Raw genomic sequence first — 22,921 nt, forward strand, 5'->3', positions numbered from 1 at the left:
TGAAATCAAGTTTCTAGGGCGGTCGCGACAAATTATCAAGGTGCTAGTGGTAAATAAGCCGGTCACAGCCAGGTACTCTATCCTCATTCTTTGGTGCATTTTGTAAGACCTTTTCCCAAAATGGTACATATCTCATAGCCTAAACTTTGCACACCCCAGCTCCCCTAGCAAGGTCAGCTCAGGCTGGAGTGCGGGAGCATGGACCAATTGATTGCCTTTAGCGGATGATTCTAGTTCTAGTGCCCCAAGCTTGGGCTGTACCGTCACCGTTTTTTCATTTTCGCCCAATCAGCACACTCATGCCCCCTTCTGAACCAGCTTAGTCACCCAGGAGCTTCAGGCAAGGCTACCACGTTGACGCGTGCTAACCTCAACCTTCCAGCTCCAGAGCTCCCCCCCCAAGCCTCACGATCACCACACATCTCCCCCGGCCTGCGATTCCATCAAACCGACGCCATTCCCGATAACCCTGCAGACCTCTCTCCCATAGGCTGCCCCTCCATCCCTCCAAAAAGGCAAAACAAACCATCACCGAACGAACGGCAGCGCTCGTTCGCCCTCTCCCCGAGACACAATGGCCGCCATGTTCAGCCAGAACCCGATCATGAACGGGCCCAACTACTCCTTCTCCGACACCCCCAGAACCAACAATGCCCCCGAGGGCGCAAGGCAACACCGTTTTGACCCGTATGCCTCTCACTGAACGTTCTCTACCGCCAGCCAACCGCCCTTCACCACCCTCCTCCCTCCTAGCCATCAGAAATCTAACATCTCATCCCCCGACAGGTACACCGACAACGGCGGCTCGACCCTCGCCATCGCCGGCGCCGACTTCGCCATCATGGCCGGCGACACCCGCCACACGTCGGGCTACTCGATCAACTCGCGCTTCAGCCCAAAGTGCTTCCGCATCGGCGGCACGACGGCCGACCAGTCGGACGCGACCATGGTGCTCTCGGTCGTCGGCTTCGCCGCCGACGGCGAGGCCCTCAAGGAGCGCCTCGACACCGTCTGCAAGATGTACCGCTACCGCCACGGCAAGCCCATGAGCGTCAACGCCTGCGCCAAGCGCCTCAGCACCATCCTCTACCAGAAGCGCTTCTTCCCCTACTACGCCTACGCCATCCTCGGCGGCCTCGACGAGGAGGGCAAGGGCGCCGTCTACAGCTACGACCCCGTCGGCAGCTACGAGCGCGAGCAGTGCCGCGCCGGCGGCGCCGCCGCCAGCCTCATCATGCCCTTCCTCGACAACCAGGTCAACTTCAAGAACCAGTACGTGCCCGGCAGCGGCGAGGGCCACGCCCTGCAGGAGAGGGAGCGCAAGCCCCTGCCGCGCAAGGAGGTCGAGATCCTGGTCAAGGACGCCTTTGACGGCGCCGTCGAGCGCCACATCGAGGTCGGCGACTATCTGCAGATGATGGTGGTGACGAAGGACGGCATTGAGGAGCTGATCATGCCTCTGAAGAAGGATTAGACCAGATCTTTCTGGGTAAGGAAGAATGGTATTTTGTGGGATTAGGCGTCTTAATGTACAATACAATACAATACAGCATTCAAAGGGGCCGTGAATAAACCTTCTTTCTGTGGCAGTCAGTTCGAGTTTAGTGCGTACTCCCCCAAGATGAAAGAAGCTATTTTGCTCGGATGTCCGAATCGGCAGAAGCAGCCCTCGACGGAAATCCATGTCACTCAAGCAAAGGTCTGAATTGTCTACTCTGCTACAACTACAAATTACCATCAAATAGTTACCAGATAAGCGTTGTGCAGACTCGCTGTCTTCACACAAAGCGGCCCTTTGAATGAATAGTATCACGACATCAGAACGGCCGACAACAAGGGCTCTACGGAGAGTTCGTTCGGGACCACTTGGCGGGTTCCTGCAAATCCCTCGAATGAACGCTCTGGAAGATCAGATCAAGGTATGAGCAATCGTCCAAGATTCTGGCTGGACTAGGCAAGAGAACTCATGCATTCCGTGCTGACTGAAGTTCTTTCGGTCAGATCTGCTACGGGTCTGCTCACCGTCTGTGCCACGCTCAGCTTTGTCGGTGAGAGCTGCCCAGGTATGTTCACGAGCCGCCGTCCTTTTCGCAGGTATTTGAGGCGAGAGCTTTACGATCTCCCAAGGCCGGGACCTCACAAAGTCCGTAGTGGCACTGCCGCAGCCCAGAACGCATCTCAAAGTGTCGTCAGTGCAGTGTCCCAAGTATCCATTGGCCGCATATCGCACAAGGGGCGGATTGATGTTCTCCAGCGCAAGCCACTAGCTAAAGCGCAGACGTCTGCAAGCTCCGAGAGCATGCGAGCATCGACCCTACCGGTCCGGAGTTGACCATATCGGATAAGTTCGCGTTTGCATAGCAAGGCGTCGATATTTTTGTCAGGCACATCGACAGCATCGCATGCGCTTGGTTGAGGAGTGTTTAAGGGGATCATCTCCGGCAATATGAGTACGGTATTTGTTGGCGCAATGATCCAAGGAACCTCGATCTCGTCTCCAATGTCACTTGAGCTTCCATTCATCGTGGTCATGCCTTGGGAAGGCTCTGCTTCATCGACTGGGGAAGGTATCGGTCCTCGAACTGGGCTGTAAGGACGTGCACCTGCAACGAGCAGTCTCAGGGCCTCTGTCAGTGTCAGTTCGACAGCACGACTCGATCCTACCTCGCACCAAGCCACCAGGAGGAACCCGCAGCCTGCACAGGGCCAAACGGACAGGCCGACGCGACCACAGCAAACCCCCCCTTCCTCTCCAACGCCTCTTCCTTGCCGGCGGGTGGCGTGACACGAGGGCAGGAGCTGGCGATGCCGTAAAGGCGAGATCATTGCTCCTGCACGATAGACAAGGCCGCGTCTGATCAGCAGCGGGGAGCGCCTGCGTGGTGCGGTCACAAGGCTGGAATGATCTACCGCCGTCCCCGGATCGACAGGTGATGGGCACCTGAGTTTGCGCGGTCAGTACCGCTGCATCTGGAGCGTACTGAGGGGCGCGCGCGGGCCAAGGCAGGCACGAGAGCGTGCCTTGGTAGCTGTGCGTGGACGAGCAAAGCTCGCGTGCGGGACAGAGAGGTGCGGGAATAGCTGGGCAGGCTCGGTCGCCTTCGAGAGTGAGGGGGACACTTTTTTCGCCACTGAGGGGACCAAGGCAAAATGCAAGCCTCGGGAGAACGACCCTCGTTTCAAATCAATAAAGTCTCTTCGTAAGCCCCCGTTTCCTGAAGTGGTGTTGTGAGATGTCGATCTGAGGGGTGCTACTTGATGAGTACATCCTCCTCCTTGAGCGTAGGAAAGGCCATTGATGTTTCTTTGCGCTTAGCCCCGTCTCCGCTTCCAGTTGATGATCGGCCCTTTCGCACTTAGAGCGTCGGCACCAAGGATGCGGTGGCTGGAATTGCGACGGCCGTGGGCCGTTCACATGCCTCTCCTCTCTGCCTGCAGGGCGGAAAGCAATGGACGGGGCGACCACGCCAAGGTAATCAGAAAATCGGTGGTTCTCTATGCAGGGCGTTTCTATGTTTGTTCGACACCAAGCGACCTTGAAGTGTGAATGGCCCGTCGGAGCTCCCTCCGACCAATAGGCCGGCTCCAAAAGTGTCGATCTTTTGACAGATGCACAGCCACATCTCAATTTGGGGAAAAGGGCCAAGCCAATGGACCCCTGATGGGGAAAAGAAGCCTCCATTTTTCCACACGGCAACTACGTCATCGTTACTCTGCGGGTCCTCCCCAAGCGCAACGACGTACCTCGACCTGCTCGCACGTCATGAACGAAAGCCTCGGCGACTCCATGCCGATCATTGCCTGAATATGTAATCATGGATGGGGCTTTTTCAAAAGAATCTGTCTCTTTGGCGTTGCATGTGACCCCTCGAGGGGTTGCGTAGAAGAACTAGGGGTGGAGGTGAATCTGGTCTACGAAATATGAGGCGGGATCTAGACGGGTCTGCGGCCCTGTCATTCTCCCAAAAGGCTGGATCAAATGGTTCTAAAACGGCGGGCGGACGGTCGGCTTTCCGCGGCAGCGGCTACTGCGACGATCTTGCACGTCATTAGCACATTGCGACGGGTGTGGGAAGCTCAAAGCAAACGGCCACAGTGTCTGAGAAGCCACCTTGTCATGGCGATCACTCAAAAAGGTGAGGATAGACAGGGCAAAGAAGAAATAAGGGTCCTCGCAGCCTGCATGACGCCGCGGATGAGCCCAGTGTTTGAGAATGCTGAGATCCGCGCAGCTGAGGCTTACAAGATCCGTATTTGGGCGGGTTGTCGATCCCTGGTCCCCGTTAGCAAAACGGTCTCATGACGACAGAGATCCAGACCCGACGTGACTGTTGACAACATTCAAGAGGGCTGGACCGTGGGGACGGGCTGCTTGGGGATAAACTCAACAACGAAGCTCCGCAGGACATGTCTATCGCCAGGGTCTCGACGCAGATCACGTACGATATCGACGTATGGGTTCCGCGAGCTTCGCAATGCCCTGGCCTGGCCGAGGGCGGGTGGCGTTTGGTGGAGTTATCATCAAACTAGTTCGCGAGCGTCTTTGCGTCGGCATTGACTACCCTGTAGCAGTCATGGACAGAATGGCCGTGATGAGCACGCTTAGCGACCGGCCTGTTGCCTCAAACAGAGAAAGATGAGCCGGGGGGTCTCCATGTGTGCAGCAGCATGGGGTCCCTATGCCGGTAAGCGTCTTGCATCGGGAAATAATTACCACTGGGACTGTGAACGGCGTCATACAAGTACACTAGAGAGACGGAGATAAAACTAGGAGAACGTCGCGGTTTGACCACGTTTCCGCTACCAGACTTTGAGGATGACATGACAAAGGTTTTTGCAGAGGAATTCTCATGTAAGGACAACGGGATTTGGGTCCCAGAGGGCAATGATCGACAAGATTGGGCCTAGAACATCGCGATATCGGTCAAGCCACAACCAGATCTGTCTTGAAGCGCGTCTGTAGCAAGCTGTACTGTGTACAAACCCGAAAAATCAAAGGTACCAAGCAGGGACGTCCCATGATCGCACGTTCGACCAAGATGAGCTTTGCGCGCCTAGCGTCTATGGCCACCGCTCGAGCTCAGCGTCTCAGTGTGGCAGGCACGGCAGTTAGGCAGGCACGTTGGAGAAGCTGTTTCCAGGGTCTACCTACCTAGGTAGTCGAGAAGGTCCGGCAGAAGCAAAGGTACACCTACCTTCCTTGCTTCCTAGCTCCCACAGTTCAGGGCCCGGACAACGTCGCGACATTGAGGTACCTGAGGGTTGTTGCAAGCCACCAAGAACAGTACTAAAGCCGCACTACGACGCCACACATTGACGGCGCTGATCCGTCATCCCGGCAAAGCCAACACCCGGCCGAATAGTTGGCCTTTGTGGCGCATAACGCCCAGGATCATTGTCCCGCATTCACCTCGTTCTCCAGCAAGCAAATTTTCACTTTCACCCCCCGGCTCTCGTACAATACGGAGTAGCTCTGAGGAATGGCATTGGCGTTGTAACCCAGTATGGCATTTCCAATTGTCGATCGTGTTAAATTTGGCCTCTGACTGGAGCCACTACGATGGATCTCGTTTCGCAGGGCACGGAGTACCTCCGTCCAATCGCAGTATACAGCCAGACCTGCACCGGCATTATGCCACGGGATTGCGAGCAACGGAGCTTCCCTTTCGCATGCCATCCAAAACGGACATTGCGCAAGTGTTACCCATCTTTTACTCCAGCTCCAAGCCCAGGAGCAGCTTGGGGTAGGTCATGGTGCATCCTAGGCGCAGTTGCTAGCGACACTGAACGACGTCAACAATTGATTGATGGCACACCAGCGTTGCGAATTGCTCAGCGCCGGCTCGTAGGTACCCCGTTCTAGCGTATTTCCCGCATGCATTTGCGGAACAAAACGTCCGCGAAACGTCGTTCGATGTGAAAGGGCTAGATCATCATAGACTCTCATCATCCCTGGGGGTTGGTGGACTGGCCACGTTAGGTCGTACGGTAGCAGGAGAACGGGCGGCTAGCAATGCGGTTGCTCAGACAGGCAGCTTACGGCCAATTTGCGATTCTAGCCAATCGCAGTGACAGTTCGCTGTGTCCAGCAGTTCGTTTCAGTGGTCCTGGGGGCCCGAGCCAGTAGACGAAAACGCTGCCAGGCCGGTTGGAGCAGGGATGACCCGTTATTTGATGGCAGTTAGCTGCAGGTTCTCTAGGCATCGATACCGCATACGAGCTATCATCATGAGATACGACAAGGAGGCTGATCAGCATTGCTCACGGGCAAGCCGGCAATCAGCCAGATGCCAATATTTGCTCGACCTCCCTCATGATGACGGGGGAGGCATAGAGCAGTAGGCAAAGGGAGTGCGCAGTGTGCCATCGCCTCAACGGTGCATGAGCCAACAGGCGGGATGACGAGCTGATGATGGCGCAACGACGGCGGGAGTTGCCTGAAGTTCCTTCACTGGACACCCACCCAGCTGGTATCGAGATTAAGCTCAGTGAACTCAATGAAGCCCTCGCGCAACAAAAGTCCCTTTGGGCGCAGGTGTGCCAGCCACCGTTTTCATGATGAAAATTTGTGGCGGACTGGGGCAAAATTAGCAACCGTGACGCACTCGTGTGTGGCTGCGTCAGTCGCCAGGAGAGCTCTCCATCCAAGCTGGCAGTCGGAGTAGGGTTTCCAAGGTTCAAGGTTCGGTTCTCCGAAAGCTGTTTCTGTTCGCGGTGCGCGCGCACACAAGACCACTTCCAGTGATACGTGGGTTGCAAGCAAAGCAACGTTTGAGGATTGCGGTGGCGAACATGGGTTTTTAGCAGGCTACCTACAAGTACAGGTAGAGGACCCCTGTGGAGACAGGTTGGGACGGCGGATGCGGTCGAGGGAGGGGATTCGCCTCTGTTTCTGTGTCTGTAAGCTTGTACCTGTTTGGCTCAGACTTCACACGCTAAGGGGGGGGCCCTTGTGGGGCTGCTGAGGCTGTTAAGGCGGGCAGGGGTCTCAGGGACCACCCACTGGCCCTGCAACTGCAACGCCGGTGGGACATTTCGTTGCCTTCTTTGCTTCTGCACACCCAGCTGTGCGTGGTGTCTTGGTCTTTGCCAGACACTGAGGCTTTTAGCGTGCCTATGACGGGTTGGGGCTTGCTCTTCGGGGGTTGAGAGACCTGGCACGCCTGGCAAAGTGCTTCCCGGTGACCAGGGATCCTACCTATCATGGATCTTTGTGGCCGCCAAGACCTGACGGTACCATGGCACCAAACTGTCCATCACGGCTATTGAAGATGTACTCACAGGTGCTTCACTGGCCGTTCCTTACCGGACGATACTTGTAAAGTGGCCATCCCCGCCAGAGAGTACGCGTGTCATCGCTCGCCCCAACGTTGATCTGGACCTCGAGACCATGGTTCGCTCGACGGGCAGACTGGCAAGACTGGGTACTGTCTCCTCCAGTACCACCGCCCCCCGTTCCCGCTACGGGACTCGTCAAATCCAATTCAAGCGGGCACTACCCACAGGCCGACCTGCCGTTTGCGCCACTCCATAGGGCGGGTTAGGCGGGGTGCTGCCCAAGCTTGCCAAATACGCCGACCGATACTCGTTGCCAGTTCACAGGATATTGCCGATCTGGGACTGAGCGGTGGACGAGATACTAGCTTTCTTGCTTTCCAAGGCCATGACCAGCTGGAGGCGCGCCACTGTGGCTTCGCCTGCATGAGCTGCAGGAGAGCACCTCCAGGAAGGTGGAACTTGCAGCGGACCTGGAGCGGAAAACGACCTGCTGTCAAGGATGCGCCATGCATGTTCCCAGTCCCAGTCGAAGGCCAAGACTGGGTCATCCCGCAAGTCGCTATCTCATGATGTTCTCTGATCCCTCCCTCACGGGAGCGAGAAAGCCAAGGCCAGTACCTTTCCCGCCAAGAATTAGAGACAGCCTGTGCCGCTATCATCAAGAAACGGAGCTCCCGGGGCCATGGAAAAGCGGCAATGCCCTGCCGTGGCCGCGCAGTCCGAATCCAGCCAGCGCCGTTGATTGGTGGTCGCACAGCTGCGTATGGGTTATTAGGGAGCTTCAAACAAGACCGGATCCGCCTTGCTTGGTGCGTTTGTCTGAGGTGGGAGAAGGGCAGGACGTCGGAAACGAAGAGCTGTTTGCCACATCGTAGACCCACAACAGCACGACTTACACATTTTGCACGTAACGGTGCAGTGCAAGACCAGCCGAGACGCCGCCATTGGAAGTGCTAAGGAGGGCCGGCAGAGTTCACACTGTCGCTGGTGACGAGTACCGGCTTGTACAAGTAAGGCAAGACAAGAATCGCGTGTCGCGCCTGGTCCCCGAGTGGCCCGGTAGTGTCGGTTTTTTTTTTCCTTTCTGGAGAAGGACAAGCTGATTGATTATGCAAGGCAGATGATCAGCCCCTCAGCTGTGGTGCTGATTGGCACCTACCGGTGAGAACATAGATGCCTGCCGCGAGACAGTCTCGTTTTCTGTTATCTTGGTAGAGCAGCAGATGCAACTTGGACCACTGCCGGGTCAGGAGTGTGCACCTGCGAGTAAAGCATGGGTTGCGTGGCTGCATGGCTTGAGGTTGTACAAGAGACCAGTATTACTACTAGGTAGCAACATTTAGGTGTAAGCTGTGTAAGCTACGCGGACTGGGTACGGTAGGAGGTAGGTACACGAGCCTAGCCTAGCTGCCACGGCTACACACCTTGTTGTTGCAAGTGTGGCTCAGTCGGTCTTACTACTTATGTCGATCATCTCTCCTCAAAACGAGGGTAAAATGCAGATTGCAGAATAGAGGGGCTTTTGAGGTGACATGGCGATACAAAGTAGGCGGAGCGTGCGTGTGAGAGATCCATGGATGCTTTTGGGCCCGGCAAACAACAAGATGGCAGCAAAAACGGAAAACGGCGAGGTCGCAGATTTTGGGGTGGCGAATAACCTCGTCCCGGTACCACACGAGTCCCTCCGGCCGTGGACCAAGGTACCGCACCCGTAACTTGTAACCAACTTGTCCATCCCATCCACGCAATTCCCGCTGGTCTCCTCCACCCACCGTCCCCAATGCCAATACCATACCTTACCAATCCCAACCCAATCCCATCCCATCCTTACCACCTCCTACACCCAAACGAGGCAATCCACACCCGGGCCCCATCCATCAACCCAGCAAGCAAGCCCGGTCCCAGTCCAAGGCCAACCACCCGAAGCGCCAAATTGGAGTTTCCCATCTCACTTCCCCATCCCTCGAAAATGCGAATCAGACCATCCCCGACCCTAGCATCCAAGCGATCTCAAACTACTTACAGACCAGATCGTCAATGGCACGCCCAAGCTCCCCTAACTCCCCTGCAGACCTAATCCACACCTCCTCCCTAGTCTGTTCCGTCTTCACTAGGTAGGTATTCTTCTACTTCCTCTTTTCTCTCTTTTCATTCTCCCGACACTGGCTTGCACTTACACCACGGGACTCCATTCGTTGATGAGTTAGGTAGCTCCCATCTGTGACTACTGACTCTTTTCTTCTACTCGGTACCATTAGTTGTCGTCTAACCTCCTCTTCCTTCCTCCTCCTACTACCTACTACGACTACCATTACTACTAGTATCCTCAAGTGCACTCTTCCTATCCAGACTTCTTTGGTACGCGCCATATTGGTCTGCCTACCCTACCTAGTCTAGAGCAAGCAGGGATCTCTCTATCTCTCCTCTGCAACTCAAAGGGTTGCCGTCATCCCGTCTTGGATCACCTGTCGTTCTGTGACCTCAAAAGTACCTACCTGGACTCCTCAGTACATCCCCGTTTAAGTGGGAACTCTCTGCTGGAGCTTTAACCAGAGCTACCGAAGCTGCTGTATGTCTGTCTGTGACAAGGGTTGTCGTGCAAGCTTTGATCTTCCGAGACCCGGTACCTTCCACTCTCTGCTGACAGCTTCCCATCTCTTCTCTAGCTCGCCCACCGCTGGACCTATTGCGGCGGCATCCACCCTGGCCGACAGGTACATACCTCTACTCTGGATCTGGCCTATTCCCTCTCCCCTGCACCCAAGACGCCTCTTCTGGGGCTAGCAATTCTGCGAAGAAACGGGGACGTCGAACGACTTCCTTGCCGTCTTGGGCACGATACCCAGCCTAGCACGCCTACCTACCCGGATTGAGCCCTACGGAAGGTAGTTTGGCCACCCACCACTCCACGCCGTGGGACCGTCCTGCTGCTCTGGCCCCCCTGTCCTCCACAATCTCTCGGTCTTCTCGTCCCTGTCTCGTCTCGCGGTGGATTTCGCCATCCTGACACCCAAGAATTAAAACTAAAAAGGGCATTCGTCAAGGGTTCACCTCTAAAAAGCTGACCCTGGGCCTGTCCTCCCGTCCTCTGACCGTCTATCCTCTGCCGAAACGGACGCAGACACAGCAGTCATATCCTTGCTGTCTTCCGTCGAGCCAAACTGCGCCTCATTCTGCGCATACCCTCCCATCGAGCTCTCCTCATTTCTTCCCGTGGCCCAGGAGCTATCAACTCTCTTCAGCCACAGTTCACACCTCGCCTTTGGGCTTCGACTGTGGCTTTCCTAGCTGTCGAATGAGCTTTGGCTCCGCACCCTGCTACCACGAGTTGATTGGAGCACAGCCTTCATACAAGCTTCTGCCAGCTCTCCGAAGCTGCTCCCCGCTTGGGACAAAGATAAAAATATCCTTCTCTTTGCCAGAAGAGACTCTTCGATCCGATAAGTACGCAGAGCTTCCTCTGAGATCGGGGTAAAATATCCCATCACTGGCGCTCTCCGACTCGTTCCCTTTATCCTACCCTCGTTGCATTAGTGTACCTGAGCCCCCAGGCAGACCCAGCTCTTCAACGACCGAGATTGACACACCGATCGATCTTCTCCTCGTTTCTCAGAGGCACTAATCACTAAATCTCCGGGAAACCCATGCCGATATTCTATTTCAACATCTCTTCCTTTTAAATTATGGGAGTTAACGGCTCTTGATCTTTTCTACTTTGACCATCTTTCTATCGTTTTGATTTATTTTTCTCTCCAAATCTCTTTTGTCGGCCCAGGACGTCGTCCTCAGCAACTTCTCTTAACATTCATATCTCTGTTTTGGTTGTGTGGGCACCTCTGTTCATCACACAAATCCTACCAGGGGTCTGAAGCCCGTGCTGGTACCGTCTAACCACACTCTCTGGCCTCTTTGTCGAAATTGAGGAAGGGAAATCCTCGTGCCACTCGTTTCGATCCGCTTTCTAGGGCTGTCCAGGTGAATAATCATTATACTGCCCCGCTGGAGACAAGGTGTTTGTGTCGGTTTTGTGGCTGACTCTGGCAAAGGATTTCGTTTGTCGACTTTGCCAACGCTGCTGGCAATCCCCACGCCCAAATGGGAGATGCACCAGCCACGTCCAACTCGGCAAGCGAGTATCCAACACCCGATGCCGTGACAGGCCAAAGCCTTGGATCGTCGTCCGCAGATGCCCACTTGCTCTACTCGACAGGAAACAACTCTACAGATAGCCAGCTGTCTTCCACACCGCAGTTTCAACATCAGTATCCGGGAGGCGGGGGACACAATGCTTATGCGTCGGCCTACGAAATGCCTCAATCTCAGGGACCTCAGGGACCCGGCCGGGGTGGCGCCTTCAACATGAACGCGATGGCCAATGCTTTACCGCAGCCTGGTTACCGGCCTGCGCAGTACATGCCCGGCGCCCAGAGGTACAACCCGGCTGGATCAACACCGAATATGGTTGCTCAGATGCACTCTGCACCGCCCTACCCCGGACAAGGCGCCATGGGCACTGTCCCCAATCAGCAGTACTATATGCCTCAGCATGCCCACGTTGGACCGTACTATGCGGGCCCGATGTCGCCGACCCAGCAGCAGCAAGGCAACATGTCTCCTCGAACCAACATGGGGTACTACCCGGCACAGGTCATCATGAACAACCAACAAGCGGCGGCGCCGGGCTCGTACTACTATACGCAGACGTCGCAATACGCGCCTCAAAGCCAGATGGTCCCGAACCAGTTTGTCTCGCCGGCCCCGCCGCCCGCCGAGAATCGATCCATGTCTGCACCAGGTGGTATACCACAGACCGGTCCGGCTTTCATGTACGACCAAGGCCAACAACAGCAAAGTAAGCACACCAAAAGGATGTCCAATACTGGGAGCAATCGGGGCTAATCAAACATCAGGCGTTCAGCAGAGCAGCCAGTCGAATGTCGTTCGCGGGCCACCTCGAAAGCCAAAGCAAAGCGGTTGGTTTCCTCCCTATTCCAGCCTTCTCACGACTAGCGTTGGCTAATCACGGCAACAGGTCATGCTATTTGGATCGGCAATCTTCCTCCCGCTACGGACCTTATGAGCTTGGTGCACCATGTCTGCGGCGAGGCTGAGGGACTCGAGTCTCTATTCTTGATATCCAAGAGCAACTGCGCCTTTGCAAACTTCAAAGACGAACAAAGCTGCGTCGCGGCGCAACAGAAGCTGCACGATTCGAAATTCCAATCGGTGCGTCTTGTCAGCCGCCTACGGAAGAGCACGGTAGAAGGAGCGTCAGGCGTGACTGCACCGACGGGACCCGCCGCCTCGGCGCCACAGCAGGCAGCGCATCACGATTCTGCCAGCGACACGTTTGCAGAAGATGACACGGAAAAGTCGACGAAGACGTCGCCCCCGCCGCCGGCCGCCGACGGCCAGACGGCAGCGCGGCCCGAAGTCAGCCTACGCAAGGACAAATTCTTCATACTCAAGAGCTTGACGGTGGAAGACTTGGATTTGAGTGTACGCACGGGAATATGGGCTACACAGTCACACAACGAGAGGGCATTGAACAGTGCTTTCAAGGTATATCCACACAGATCTCTTCCTTCTTCTTCTCCTTCCCTCCTATCCTTTCGTACACGAAGTTGTTGTTGTGCGGTTTGGCCATGGCCAGGTGTCCATAGTCAAGAAGCAAACTAACCAAAATTCGCCCCCATGCATAGGCGGCCGACAACGTATACCTTGTCTTCTCGGCGAACAAATCGGGCGAATACTTTGGCTATGCGCGGATGACGTCACCTATGGACGAGGACCCTGCGGCGGCGATCGAGTTTGCACCACAGGCGCAATTCGCCAACGATGTGGATCTGCCCAAGGCCATCCCCACCGAAGCGACCGAGTTCGCACCGCGAGGCCGGATTATAGACGATTCGTCGAGGGGTACTATATTCTGGGAGGCGGAGAGGCAAGAGTCGCCAGACGCTGCGGCGGCGGCGCCGCCCGACGTCGAGGAGACTGCGTCGACCGGCGAGGCCGACGATTCCAGCAGCGTGAGGAGCGGGCAGGAAGGCGGCGAGTCGAAGGCCTGGGGCAAGCCCTTCAAGCTGGAGTGGATGTCCACGACGAGGCTCCCCTTCTATCGGACACGTGGCCTGCGCAACCCTTGGAACTCGAACAGAGAGGTGAAGATTGCCAGGGACGGCACCGAGCTGGAGCCGTCGGTCGGCCGGCGCCTGATCAGCCTCTTCAATCGCGTCCAGAGCCCGGCGCCGAGTTCACTAGCCGGACCGGGTATGAGGCACCCACATATGCAGATGATGCCCGGATACCACGCAGGACGACCGCCCTACCAGCAATGAATGGACAATTAGAACAGGGGAATTGGAATTACGTGAGGGGGAAACCATTTTTCAACGACTCAAGCAACATATTTCGGATGGGCTATAATCTTGTTTTGCCGGTGGGAGGAGGGGTGGGGAAAAAAAAGTTGGGAATTTGCTTGGAGATTTTTCCGGACACGCGTCTAAGCTCCTTGGTATACAGGATCTAGTGTGCTGTAGGAAAGCTCTTGGGAGGGGCGAGATGAGAGGGTGCAAAAGGAGGATGAGAAGGACAGGACGGAAACGGGGTTTTATGACGGCGCAAGTGCTATGCTGGGTCATGGCCGTAGCGATTCTAGAATAATACCTACCTACCCAACCCGAACACCTTGGCGTCGTCTACATGGCGATGGCCGACGACTCCCCCCACCCATTGCTCCTGGCATCATAAGTATACGGGGTGCCAGTCTAAACTCTATACTACTACTTTCTGCTCCCGAATACCGACACATCTCAGCAGACACCATCATGCCCGAGCTCAGAACCCTAGATCGTATGAAGAGCAGGGCTCTTGGTCTTCGGGCTTGTTGACGAACAGAGACTCGCAGGTAGGAGTCGTTCCCACGTGCATGGCGATATGATTACAAGTAGTGTGGGCGAGGCCCGTCTCTCGTCTCGCGTGCTTTCGAGCGTGATATAGGAGAGGTATTGGGTTGGAATAGCATCGACGACATCCAAGGATGACATCAAGATGAGTTGACTTGTCTCGAGTTGTGCTCGAACACAAAGTGAGTAGTGACGCCCCCTAGGCCAATTGGTCTTCCATTCCGCTCTGATTCCGTGCTGCATGCATGTTCAGAGGTTGAACTGGCTCTGACTTGTGCCAGATGCTTAGGTAAGCTGCCCCGTCCAGTTCTGCACAACCAACACGAGCTGGAGCTTGAGAGGTTCAAGGCCCCGCTTTTTCTTCCCCCCCGCCTGCATCATATCACCAACAATCAGCAATTTTTCCAGACGCAATGAGAGTTTGCTATGGAGTCGAAGAAGACTTGTCCAACAGATGAAAGAGACGGGATTGGCTCAAGTGGGTAGCGGGAATCATCTGATTGAGCTGCAGAAACATCCGGACGGCGCAGAGGTTGTTGTGCGGCGATGTGACCATGCGAGCTCAATCAGATGGTTTGGTGGTGCAGTTGGCGCGTGGAAGGTTCTAGCGGCGCCGTGACAGTTCGTGTAAGTGCCGGGCAGGGCATGGTGGAGAGCTGGCGGCCCAAAGTTGTGTCCCGCTCGCTAACATTTCTCCTAGCAGTTTACATGCAATCTACCATACATATTCTAGAAGCTTCTGTTAGTGCATGACCCTTCTTTGTGAGCATTCATGATCCCACCCTCGCATCTTCTTGCAGCTTCCCCCATATGCCACCCAACCAACGAGACGCCAGAGGAGCCCAGTAAAGAAAGTTCACTACCATTCTAGAATCTCCCAAGTCTTGCGCGCGACTTCTCGCGGTTGCTGACAATCATGCAGAGAGGCCTACGCAAGCTTCTTCCTTTCTCCCTCCTCAACTCGAGGCAGGCACACATCGCTGGCGTGATCCAAGGTATAAAGCAGCCCTCGGTCTGCCCACCATGGCTCAACCCTTTCTCTTCAGCAGACAACAACAAGATCAACACTTCAAAAAAGCCTCTTGATGCACTCTTGCAAGTCAACTCTCTCCAGAAACATCCCTCGCGCACTCCTCCGCCAGCGAACAGCATCCACTCCCGCCAACATTAAAGCCATCAACTCCATCATCAGACCCGTCTCGTCCACCACGACCACCACCACTCCAGCAACCATGTCTCTGTTCCAGCGCTTCCCCTACGCCGAGGACGCCTCCTTCACCCCTCTCTTCCGCCTCCTCGACGACTTCGACACGTACTCGCGCGCGGGCGGCCGCACCGGCGGCGCCAGCGGCTCCCGCAGCGCGGCGCCGAGCTTCAGCCCCAAGTTCGACGTCCGCGAGACGGAGAACACGTACGAGCTGCACGGCGAGCTGCCCGGCATCGACCGCAAGGACGTCAGCATCGAGTTCACCGAGCCGCAGACCATCGTCGTGCGCGGCCGCGTCGAGCGCAACTACACCTCGGGCACGCCGCCCGCGGGGCTTGTGGAGGGGGCCGCGCCGCAGGCCAGCGGCGCCCTGCCCGCCGCCTCGGAGAGCCACCACCACGCTTCCGTCTCGGACGAGGAGACCGAGGCGGCCAGGGAGAAGGGCGTCGTGAGCGCCAAGAAGACGGAGAAGGAGCACGCCCAGCAGAAGCAGCAGCAGCAGCAGCAGCCCGCCGAGCGCTACTGGCACCAGGAGCGCTCGATCGGCGAGTTCCAGCGCGCCTTCAGCTTCCCCACGCGCGTCAACGAGGCGGGCGTGTCGGCGAGCCTCAAGGACGGCATCCTGCACGTCAGCGTGCCCAAGGCGATCAAGCATGAGAAGCGCAGCATTGCCATCAACTGAAGCGACACACTGCTGCTTGCTCCCTTTTTTTCTCTCGATTTGATGAAGGAAACAAGGAAATTGGCATCCGATTAAGCAAGGAGTTTTCTTTTTTTTCTGCTGGTACTGGCATTAGTTTGTTGAAGGACCGGAGCTTTTGGGGCGCCTGTGTCTCTCCCTACACATCTTCACGCGCACACTCAGCATGGACTTGGGGCGTTTTTGGACTTTCACTCAACTACTACTACTACATCATCACATCACGGCATAATGAGTCTTGTTGGTTCAGGGGTTGTGTCCCAAGAAGTTTACACCTAATGACGACAAAATCCTTCCTTTTTTAGTGTACAACAATTAAAAAAAAGTTTACATTACTTCTATCTCTTCTGATGTGTGCAAAACGTGACAGGTGTACCTAAAGCAGCATACCAGTGCGATCTCTGACCTTTTAAATCGGTCTTTATGATGTTGTTTTGGCATTGTATATGTAAATTCGATACGGAAGAACCTATGTATACGTGATCATGGATATGAGTTTCGTAGTAGCCTTGCCAATTTCTCGTTTTAGGAGCAGGTTGGCTGTGCTGTCCAGAACGGGGATCCCGGGCTAAGGCCCCGAGGTGCGGCTCCGAGGACCCTACAGGATTGATGCTGCTGGCCTGCCCCCCGCTCCCCCCCCCGAAGCGCCGCCCGCTTTGCGCCATCCCCCTCCGAAATGAGATCAGCAATTCCCCCGCAACCTTGACTGTCCTCCATTCGTCATTCATGACGCTTTTTCAAGATTCTTTGATATTTTTCCCACAAGACATTTCGAGTCGCATAATACTTCGTCCTTCCATAAATCACAAGCTTTTCTTCACAATTGATCGTGGTCCCTCCGAAGGCTCATCATCACCGCCACAACCGCCGCACACTACACACACACACCCATGTCGTCACCACCGTCGGCGCCAGCGGCCGGCGACCCCCTCCCCGACGCCGCATCGCGCGGCTTCCGCGACGCGGCCTCCTACGACGCCCACCGCCCGGCCTACCCGCCGGCCCTCGTCGCGGAGCTCCTGGCGCGGATGCGCCTGTCGGAGGACCGGAGCCACGACGGCGCCCGCCGCGCGCGGGTCCTCGAGCTCGGCGCGGGGACGGGCAAGTTCACGGCCGCGCTGGCTGCCGCCCTGGCCGCGCGGAGGCACGAGGGGTTCGAGGTGCTGGCCGTGGAGCCGCACGGGCCGATGCGGGAGCAGCTCGTGGCCCGGGGCCTGCCCGGGGTGCGGGTCGTCGAGGGCCGCGCGGAGGGGATGCCTTTCGTCGGGGACGAGTGGGCGGATGGGTGTGTTGTTGCGCAGGCTTTTCATTGGTGAGTTTTCTTTTTCTTTTTCTTTCTTTTGATTGTGTTTTTTTTTTTGCAGTGGTGGGGGAGAGCTGCGTGGGAGTGACGTGACGTGGAAGGTTGAGAGGATATGGGGTTTGTGGTCGAGTTGTATGAGGTGAGGTGAGTTGTGCTGTGCTTGTCTCGAGGCTGAGCTCGCCCACGGTGGTGGTGAGGTAGGTAGCTTGGGAAGAGGTGAGATGGGAAGATAGAATATGAGTGATGAGCATGCACTGAAACACCAGATATTTCCCAAAAAGGTTCGCAACAGAGGAAACACTACGGGAACTGCACCGGGTGCTCAAACCCGAAGCCGTGCTGGGCATGATCTGGAACATCGAGGACTGTACGTAAAGCGCAACACACACACACACACCACTGCACATCCACAATCGCCAGGCTGCATGCAACAAGGCAAGAATGCACATCGCAAGAACACCAAGAGACAAGGCCCAATATTAACATGTCCCCTATCGCACGCACACGACAAGATAACAAGCCCGCCTCGTGGCCGGCCTCGACGGCCTGGGAGCAGCAGCTCAACGACCTCGTCCTCGCGCTGCCCGACGACGGGCACCCGCGCTTCCGGCACGAGCGCTGGCAGGGCGTCTTCGCGTCGCAGATGGAGGGCACCAGCAACCCCCTGCGGGTGCTCAGGGCGACGCTGCTGGCGGCGGGGGCGGCGGCGGAGAGCCTGCCGCGCTTCAGCCTGCCCCTGGGCGAGAAGAAGGTCGCGTGGAGCGTGTGGCTGGCGCCCGAGGCGCTGTGGAGCCGCATGCGCACGCTGAGCCAGCTCGCCGTGCTGCGGGGCAAGGAGCGGGAGGAGGTGCGGGCGCGGTTCGACGGGATCCTGGGTGGCGAGGACGTGCGGAGGAATGAGAGGGGGGAGGTGCTGGTGCACGGGCATACGTACATGGCGTGGACGGACAGGTTGTGATATGCGCAGGAGATGGATGGGTGAGTGGGAGGATGAGAGATAATTTGGATTTCTATGCCAGCGATATATCCTGGCTTTTGATTCGAGTCATCAAATTGATGCCCTGGTGCATGAGTTTCTTCACCGGGACGGACAGAGGCCCCGGCCTAGCATCCTCGTGATCTCGGGCGCCATGTCCTGCACCAACCTCCTCTGCCGCCATTGCCTTGGAATGCCCTTCCCAACCAAAATTCCCTTTCCAACGACCTGGCCCTATCATGAGTCGGCCGAGATGTACATGACTGCCGACAGGTTAGCACCGACCGGGCCATCTTTGCGCGGCAAACGCAACGGCGACAGGCGCACAGCCTTGAAAATGCTGATGACTCACCGTTGTTGCCTCTTACAAAGGCATCGCCGTAGGCCCTCCGCTTCACACCGTTGACGTACTCCTCGGTCTTCTCGAGCGCGATGTTCATGTAGCCATCGACGGATTGCAGTTCACCTGTGGCACATGTGAGTCCCTTGCATGCGCCTCTACAACACCCCGAAACCGCTCTAGATTCGCATTCTAGATATACACGGATCCACTTACCCTTGTACACGACGCCCGAGTTCAGCTTGACGACGACGGGGTTGCCGATGATCTCGCTCAGGAAGCTGGAGGGGTCCTTACCCTCGCCCTGGCTCACTGCGCCGCCGTTCTCCATGGTATGCCTGATCGGGTTGTGGATGAGTCAGAGTGAGAGGTGTAGGCCTGAGATATGTGTTGGCGCCGATGAGAGTCGTTGGTACTGAGGCGATGAGCGTGGACGGGCGAGCTGTATGAGGAGGGATGGAGATGAAGGTCGTTTGTCTGCTTCGGTGGTCGTGAGTACAACCTTCTCTTATCTCTTCTCTTATCAATCAGCAAAGCTTCCTAAAAGTGGGGCGAGGTGAAAGAAAGTGTGGTCCTCCATCCATGCAACTAAGCGAAACTGCCAACCTCTGGCGTGTCTGGCTAATTGCATAGCGTGTCACCTAGCCCACCGCCTGGGCGTGAACGACTGGCGGGTACAGGGGAGCTTTACAAGGGATGCAACCCCTGTACCTGCCAATCTTTTTGGCTGCCGACGCAACGACAGGAAGAAGGGAGGAGGCCCTTCCATGTTCAAAGTCACTTTCTCACGACTCGACCAGCGTCGACTCGCCGACTCGAAACCACGCCGAGCGAGGAAGCAGAGCAAACAGCACAGTGCCGAACCGGGAGATGCAGGGGCGCATCCTCCATTGAGAGACCGATAGACCGAGCGCCCATTCACTCGCCGCCCTGCGACCCTGACCGGTGGTGAGGTGCAACATACCTAAGTAGGTAGAAGAGAGGGTCCGGACTCACTCCAGCCTGACCCTGACCCGGTTTGGCAACAACTCCAGCGCTCCCTCACTCACCCGCATCTCATTGTTCTTTCCGGGCTTGCAATTCACGCTGCCTGCGACTGCACTGCCTGCCGACCACCTCCTCCTCACATCCAAGTCTCTCCTTGTTCCCCCTTCTCTTCATCTTTCATTCACCAACGTTTGGCAAAGCAGCAATCTCTGAGCCCCCCCTGTAGACTCCCATCATCGATTGCCTTGACCCGCGCCTATTTAATTCATCGCTTCCCACGCATACTATGCATTCTTACCCCCGGGTCAATCATCGAGGACCCGACCTCAGTTCCAGGCAAAGCCTTCTGCAGTCCGACATGGCTTCCACTCGCGCCGGTTCCACCATGGACCTTGACAGCCAGAGCTTTGGTGTGAGAGACAGCGACCGTGAAGACACCAACCAAGACATGAACCAGACCATCATTGGTGCCGGTCTCTCGTTCACCAAGTCCCAGACCAGCCCGGCAAAGGGCGACAAAGCAAAGTCTGCAGCGGCGCAGCCCTCCCCCGCTCATCTCTTCAGGTCAGCCCTCCTCCCCTCTCGCTTCTCTCCCAAGCATCTCACTGACCCTCGACAGGTCGCCCCTGACTATCGTGACGATCAAGGTCGGGCCCCAAGCGTTCCAGGTCCACAAGGAGCTCCTGACCAAGAACTCGCGCTACTTCGAGGCAGCATTCAACGGGAGCTTTATGGAGAGCAAGGACGGCAAGATGACTCTGGAGGAAGTCCAGCCAGCCGACTTTGGCTTCTATGTCGACATTGTCTATCGAGCCCACTTCAATCCCGGCATCAGTCTCCGCAAGGAGCACACCGGCGGCAGCCTCTCGACCAAGCAGATCCTGACTCTCTGGTCGCTGGCTGACCGCTTCCTCGATGACGTCGTCCGCGCCATGGCCAAGGAGAGCCTGGACCACCGACTCGGCCTCTACTCGGTCACCCTCTGGAAGAGCCTCGCCCGCAAGCGAGAGAAGGACGACGTCTCGGGACGGATGGGCCGCCTTCAGGATGCGTACTACCAATGCCTCGATCACGACATTCCTTTCGAAGACCTCATCGTCGAGGCAGCTAGCAATTGCCCGCCTCAGGTCTATGTCGACTGCGTCGGCATGATGGATCCCGAGTTCATGGCCCTGGTCTCCAAGAGGCTTGTTCTGCGCCAGGCCGGCGAGGAAGTCATTCCCAGGAAGCGACGGGCGGCCGGTACAGATTAGTATATCTGTACGGCATGTGTAAACAACAACGAGTCGGACGACGAGGGGCTGCTGACCTCTGTCCTTGTCGACACCAACGACCAAATGGATGCAGGTATGGGGGGACACGAAGGCGAGGCTTTTCGCATCGAAGACGACGAATTTGCTGGTGTGGCAAGATACAGAAACACACTGGAGCGTGTGCGATATAACATCAATATCACGAACAGGAGGTATCAGATTTGATATTGGAGGCCGGCCACATGGAGGAAGGGAACCTGTGCAGGTGGGCTAGGTCTCGTATCTTTGGGTCGACATACTTGCCTTTCGCAGTAGCATGGAGTTTGGGGCGTCATTTCCATTCATGAAGCACGTCCATCTGCAAGTGGACCAGTCAGGCAGTCGTTAGCTATGATTCATTTGATAAGCTTTTTACAACAATTTGCTTTTTCAGCTGTGCAAACGTGGTGATGATTCTACCATGGTGCTATAGCGTGTATGAGAAATAGTCTGTAGGGGACCATCCTCGGATATGCTCTTTGATCTTGAACTTGATCTGCAGGGCTCTTCCAAGTGTTATTGGCTCAGCTCTACTGTTTCTATGCTATCTTGTGACCTCTCTAACCTATCTACTAACTTGTTTCTTCTTTACGAACAAACATTATAAGGCGCAAATAGAGGGCCAGAATTTCATTTGTTAGTCCGAAGTTTGCTGCTTTCCATCTGAGCATACTGACTGGCCAGGTTATTTGTGATTATATATAATAGTGGCTACTGACAGCCTATAAATTCGCAACTCAGTTTTGTGTTGAACAATGAATACTATATGATGATTATAAAGAGGGGTTGGGTGAGTTGTGTCTTTCTTGGTTCGTTCATCAGCTGAAAGTAATCATAGTCATTGCAATATCAGAACAGTCGAGGTATAATGAAATCATATCCTGAGATGTATTGTATAGTTACGCCAGAATGAAAGCCGGCTCATTGCTCTCAACCGAGCTCAAGTGCTGAGATGGCCTTGGATAATTATGACAATAAGAACTGAATTTGCGAGCTGAGTTTTCAGCGGTTGTAGATTGACAGAAGTGCGCCAGACTGGAATCCCTTCTTCCTTCTTGCCTTCAGGTTCTTTTTCCAGTAAAATCTCCATTCAATCCAATCGATATCAACTATACCGCGAGGCCTCATGTTGGATGACGGTATCTGACTGATGAGGACCAGATATGGATTTGACTGAGACCATCGAGGAGGCATGGATCTGAATGATCTGCTTCAAAATCTTTTGTCCGAAATCGTTCTTGCAAAAGTAATCTTGTAAAACATCAAGTCTGCATCAATGAAAAAGGTTACCATGTGGTATAATATCCAGTAGGAAAGCATGGGAGTTGCTTGTTGTGAGTACCCATATCTCCAGTCTGAGAGGAATGTACACCTGCCCGAAGACAATGATATTTCTATACGATAGCTTCGAGATTTTGGAATGTCATGTTGCATTGCTGTCGTGTAATGGTTAGATTGCTCGTGGTTGACTTTTGGAGTGCTCTATGCTGACGACTAAGCCGGGTGACAAGATTTGGCGCTACCTACTCTGGGCCAGTCATCGGCGTGACTGATCCTCATCACCTCACATCATACATATATCTGCCACAGAAATGCCCTCGCATAGCCGTGGCATTGGAAGGGGAGAAGAACAGGTATCATAAACATGACTTTATCACAAACGGCCCTGTGACTCAGAGTGCATTCCTAGTCTGGGAGCGGCGCGGCTGCGTCACCCCTCACATTGCACACACACCTCAGAAGCAGCACCATACTCGTGAGCTCCGGCTACATCTTTCACTCTTGTCCAGTCGAGATTTCTTGGAATATTGATCTCGACCTCACTCTCTACTTCTTTCTCCTTTTCAACGCCTTCGGGACAAAGACTTGAGCCTCTCTTGCTTCAAAGCGCAAACGCGGCCATTCCACCTTCTCGCCTAGGACAGCGTCCTAT

The 22,921-nt window shown here is 55.6% G+C and overlaps 6 protein-coding genes across 6 annotated transcripts; 5 read left to right on the forward strand and 1 right to left on the reverse strand.

The window, feature by feature from the left end:
* Nucleotides 1-574: 574 nt before the first annotated feature.
* Nucleotides 575-1,474, forward strand: E0L32_003120 (uncharacterized protein; the record flags this gene model as incomplete). Its single annotated transcript, XM_031137386.1, has 2 exons — nt 575-687; nt 787-1,474. The coding sequence occupies 2 exons, from the start codon at nt 575-577 to the stop codon at nt 1,472-1,474; spliced, it is 801 nt and encodes a 266-aa protein (XP_030999188.1).
* Nucleotides 1,475-11,373: 9,899 nt separating this feature from the next.
* E0L32_003121 (uncharacterized protein) lies at nt 11,374-13,616 on the forward strand (the record flags this gene model as incomplete). Its single annotated transcript, XM_031137387.1, has 4 exons — nt 11,374-12,130; nt 12,189-12,251; nt 12,311-12,840; nt 12,981-13,616. The coding sequence occupies 4 exons, from the start codon at nt 11,374-11,376 to the stop codon at nt 13,614-13,616; spliced, it is 1,986 nt and encodes a 661-aa protein (XP_030999189.1).
* Nucleotides 13,617-15,268: 1,652 nt separating this feature from the next.
* E0L32_003122 (uncharacterized protein) lies at nt 15,269-16,072 on the forward strand (the record flags this gene model as incomplete). The annotated part of the gene is made up of 1 exon (XM_031137388.1): nt 15,269-16,072. The coding sequence occupies one exon, from the start codon at nt 15,269-15,271 to the stop codon at nt 16,070-16,072; it is 804 nt and encodes a 267-aa protein (XP_030999190.1).
* Nucleotides 16,073-16,980: 908 nt separating this feature from the next.
* E0L32_003123 (uncharacterized protein) lies at nt 16,981-18,293 on the forward strand (the record flags this gene model as incomplete). Its single annotated transcript, XM_031137389.1, has 3 exons — nt 16,981-17,402; nt 17,675-17,760; nt 17,914-18,293. The coding sequence occupies 3 exons, from the start codon at nt 16,981-16,983 to the stop codon at nt 18,291-18,293; spliced, it is 888 nt and encodes a 295-aa protein (XP_030999191.1).
* A 313-nt stretch (nt 18,294-18,606) lies between these two features.
* E0L32_003124 (uncharacterized protein) lies at nt 18,607-19,040 on the reverse strand (the record flags this gene model as incomplete). Its single annotated transcript, XM_031137390.1, has 3 exons — nt 18,607-18,632; nt 18,722-18,835; nt 18,926-19,040. The coding sequence occupies 3 exons, from the start codon at nt 19,038-19,040 to the stop codon at nt 18,607-18,609; spliced, it is 255 nt and encodes an 84-aa protein (XP_030999192.1).
* A 1,014-nt stretch (nt 19,041-20,054) lies between these two features.
* Nucleotides 20,055-20,949, forward strand: E0L32_003125 (uncharacterized protein; the record flags this gene model as incomplete). Its single annotated transcript, XM_031137391.1, has 2 exons — nt 20,055-20,260; nt 20,316-20,949. The coding sequence occupies 2 exons, from the start codon at nt 20,055-20,057 to the stop codon at nt 20,947-20,949; spliced, it is 840 nt and encodes a 279-aa protein (XP_030999193.1).
* Nucleotides 20,950-22,921: the final 1,972 nt, after the last annotated feature.

The sequence above is a fragment of the Thyridium curvatum genome, assembly GCF_004353045.1.
Source record: "Thyridium curvatum strain D216 chromosome Unknown NODE_13_length_580902_cov_83.771903, whole genome shotgun sequence".
Taxonomy (NCBI): Eukaryota; Fungi; Ascomycota; class Sordariomycetes; order Thyridiales; family Thyridiaceae; genus Thyridium; species Thyridium curvatum.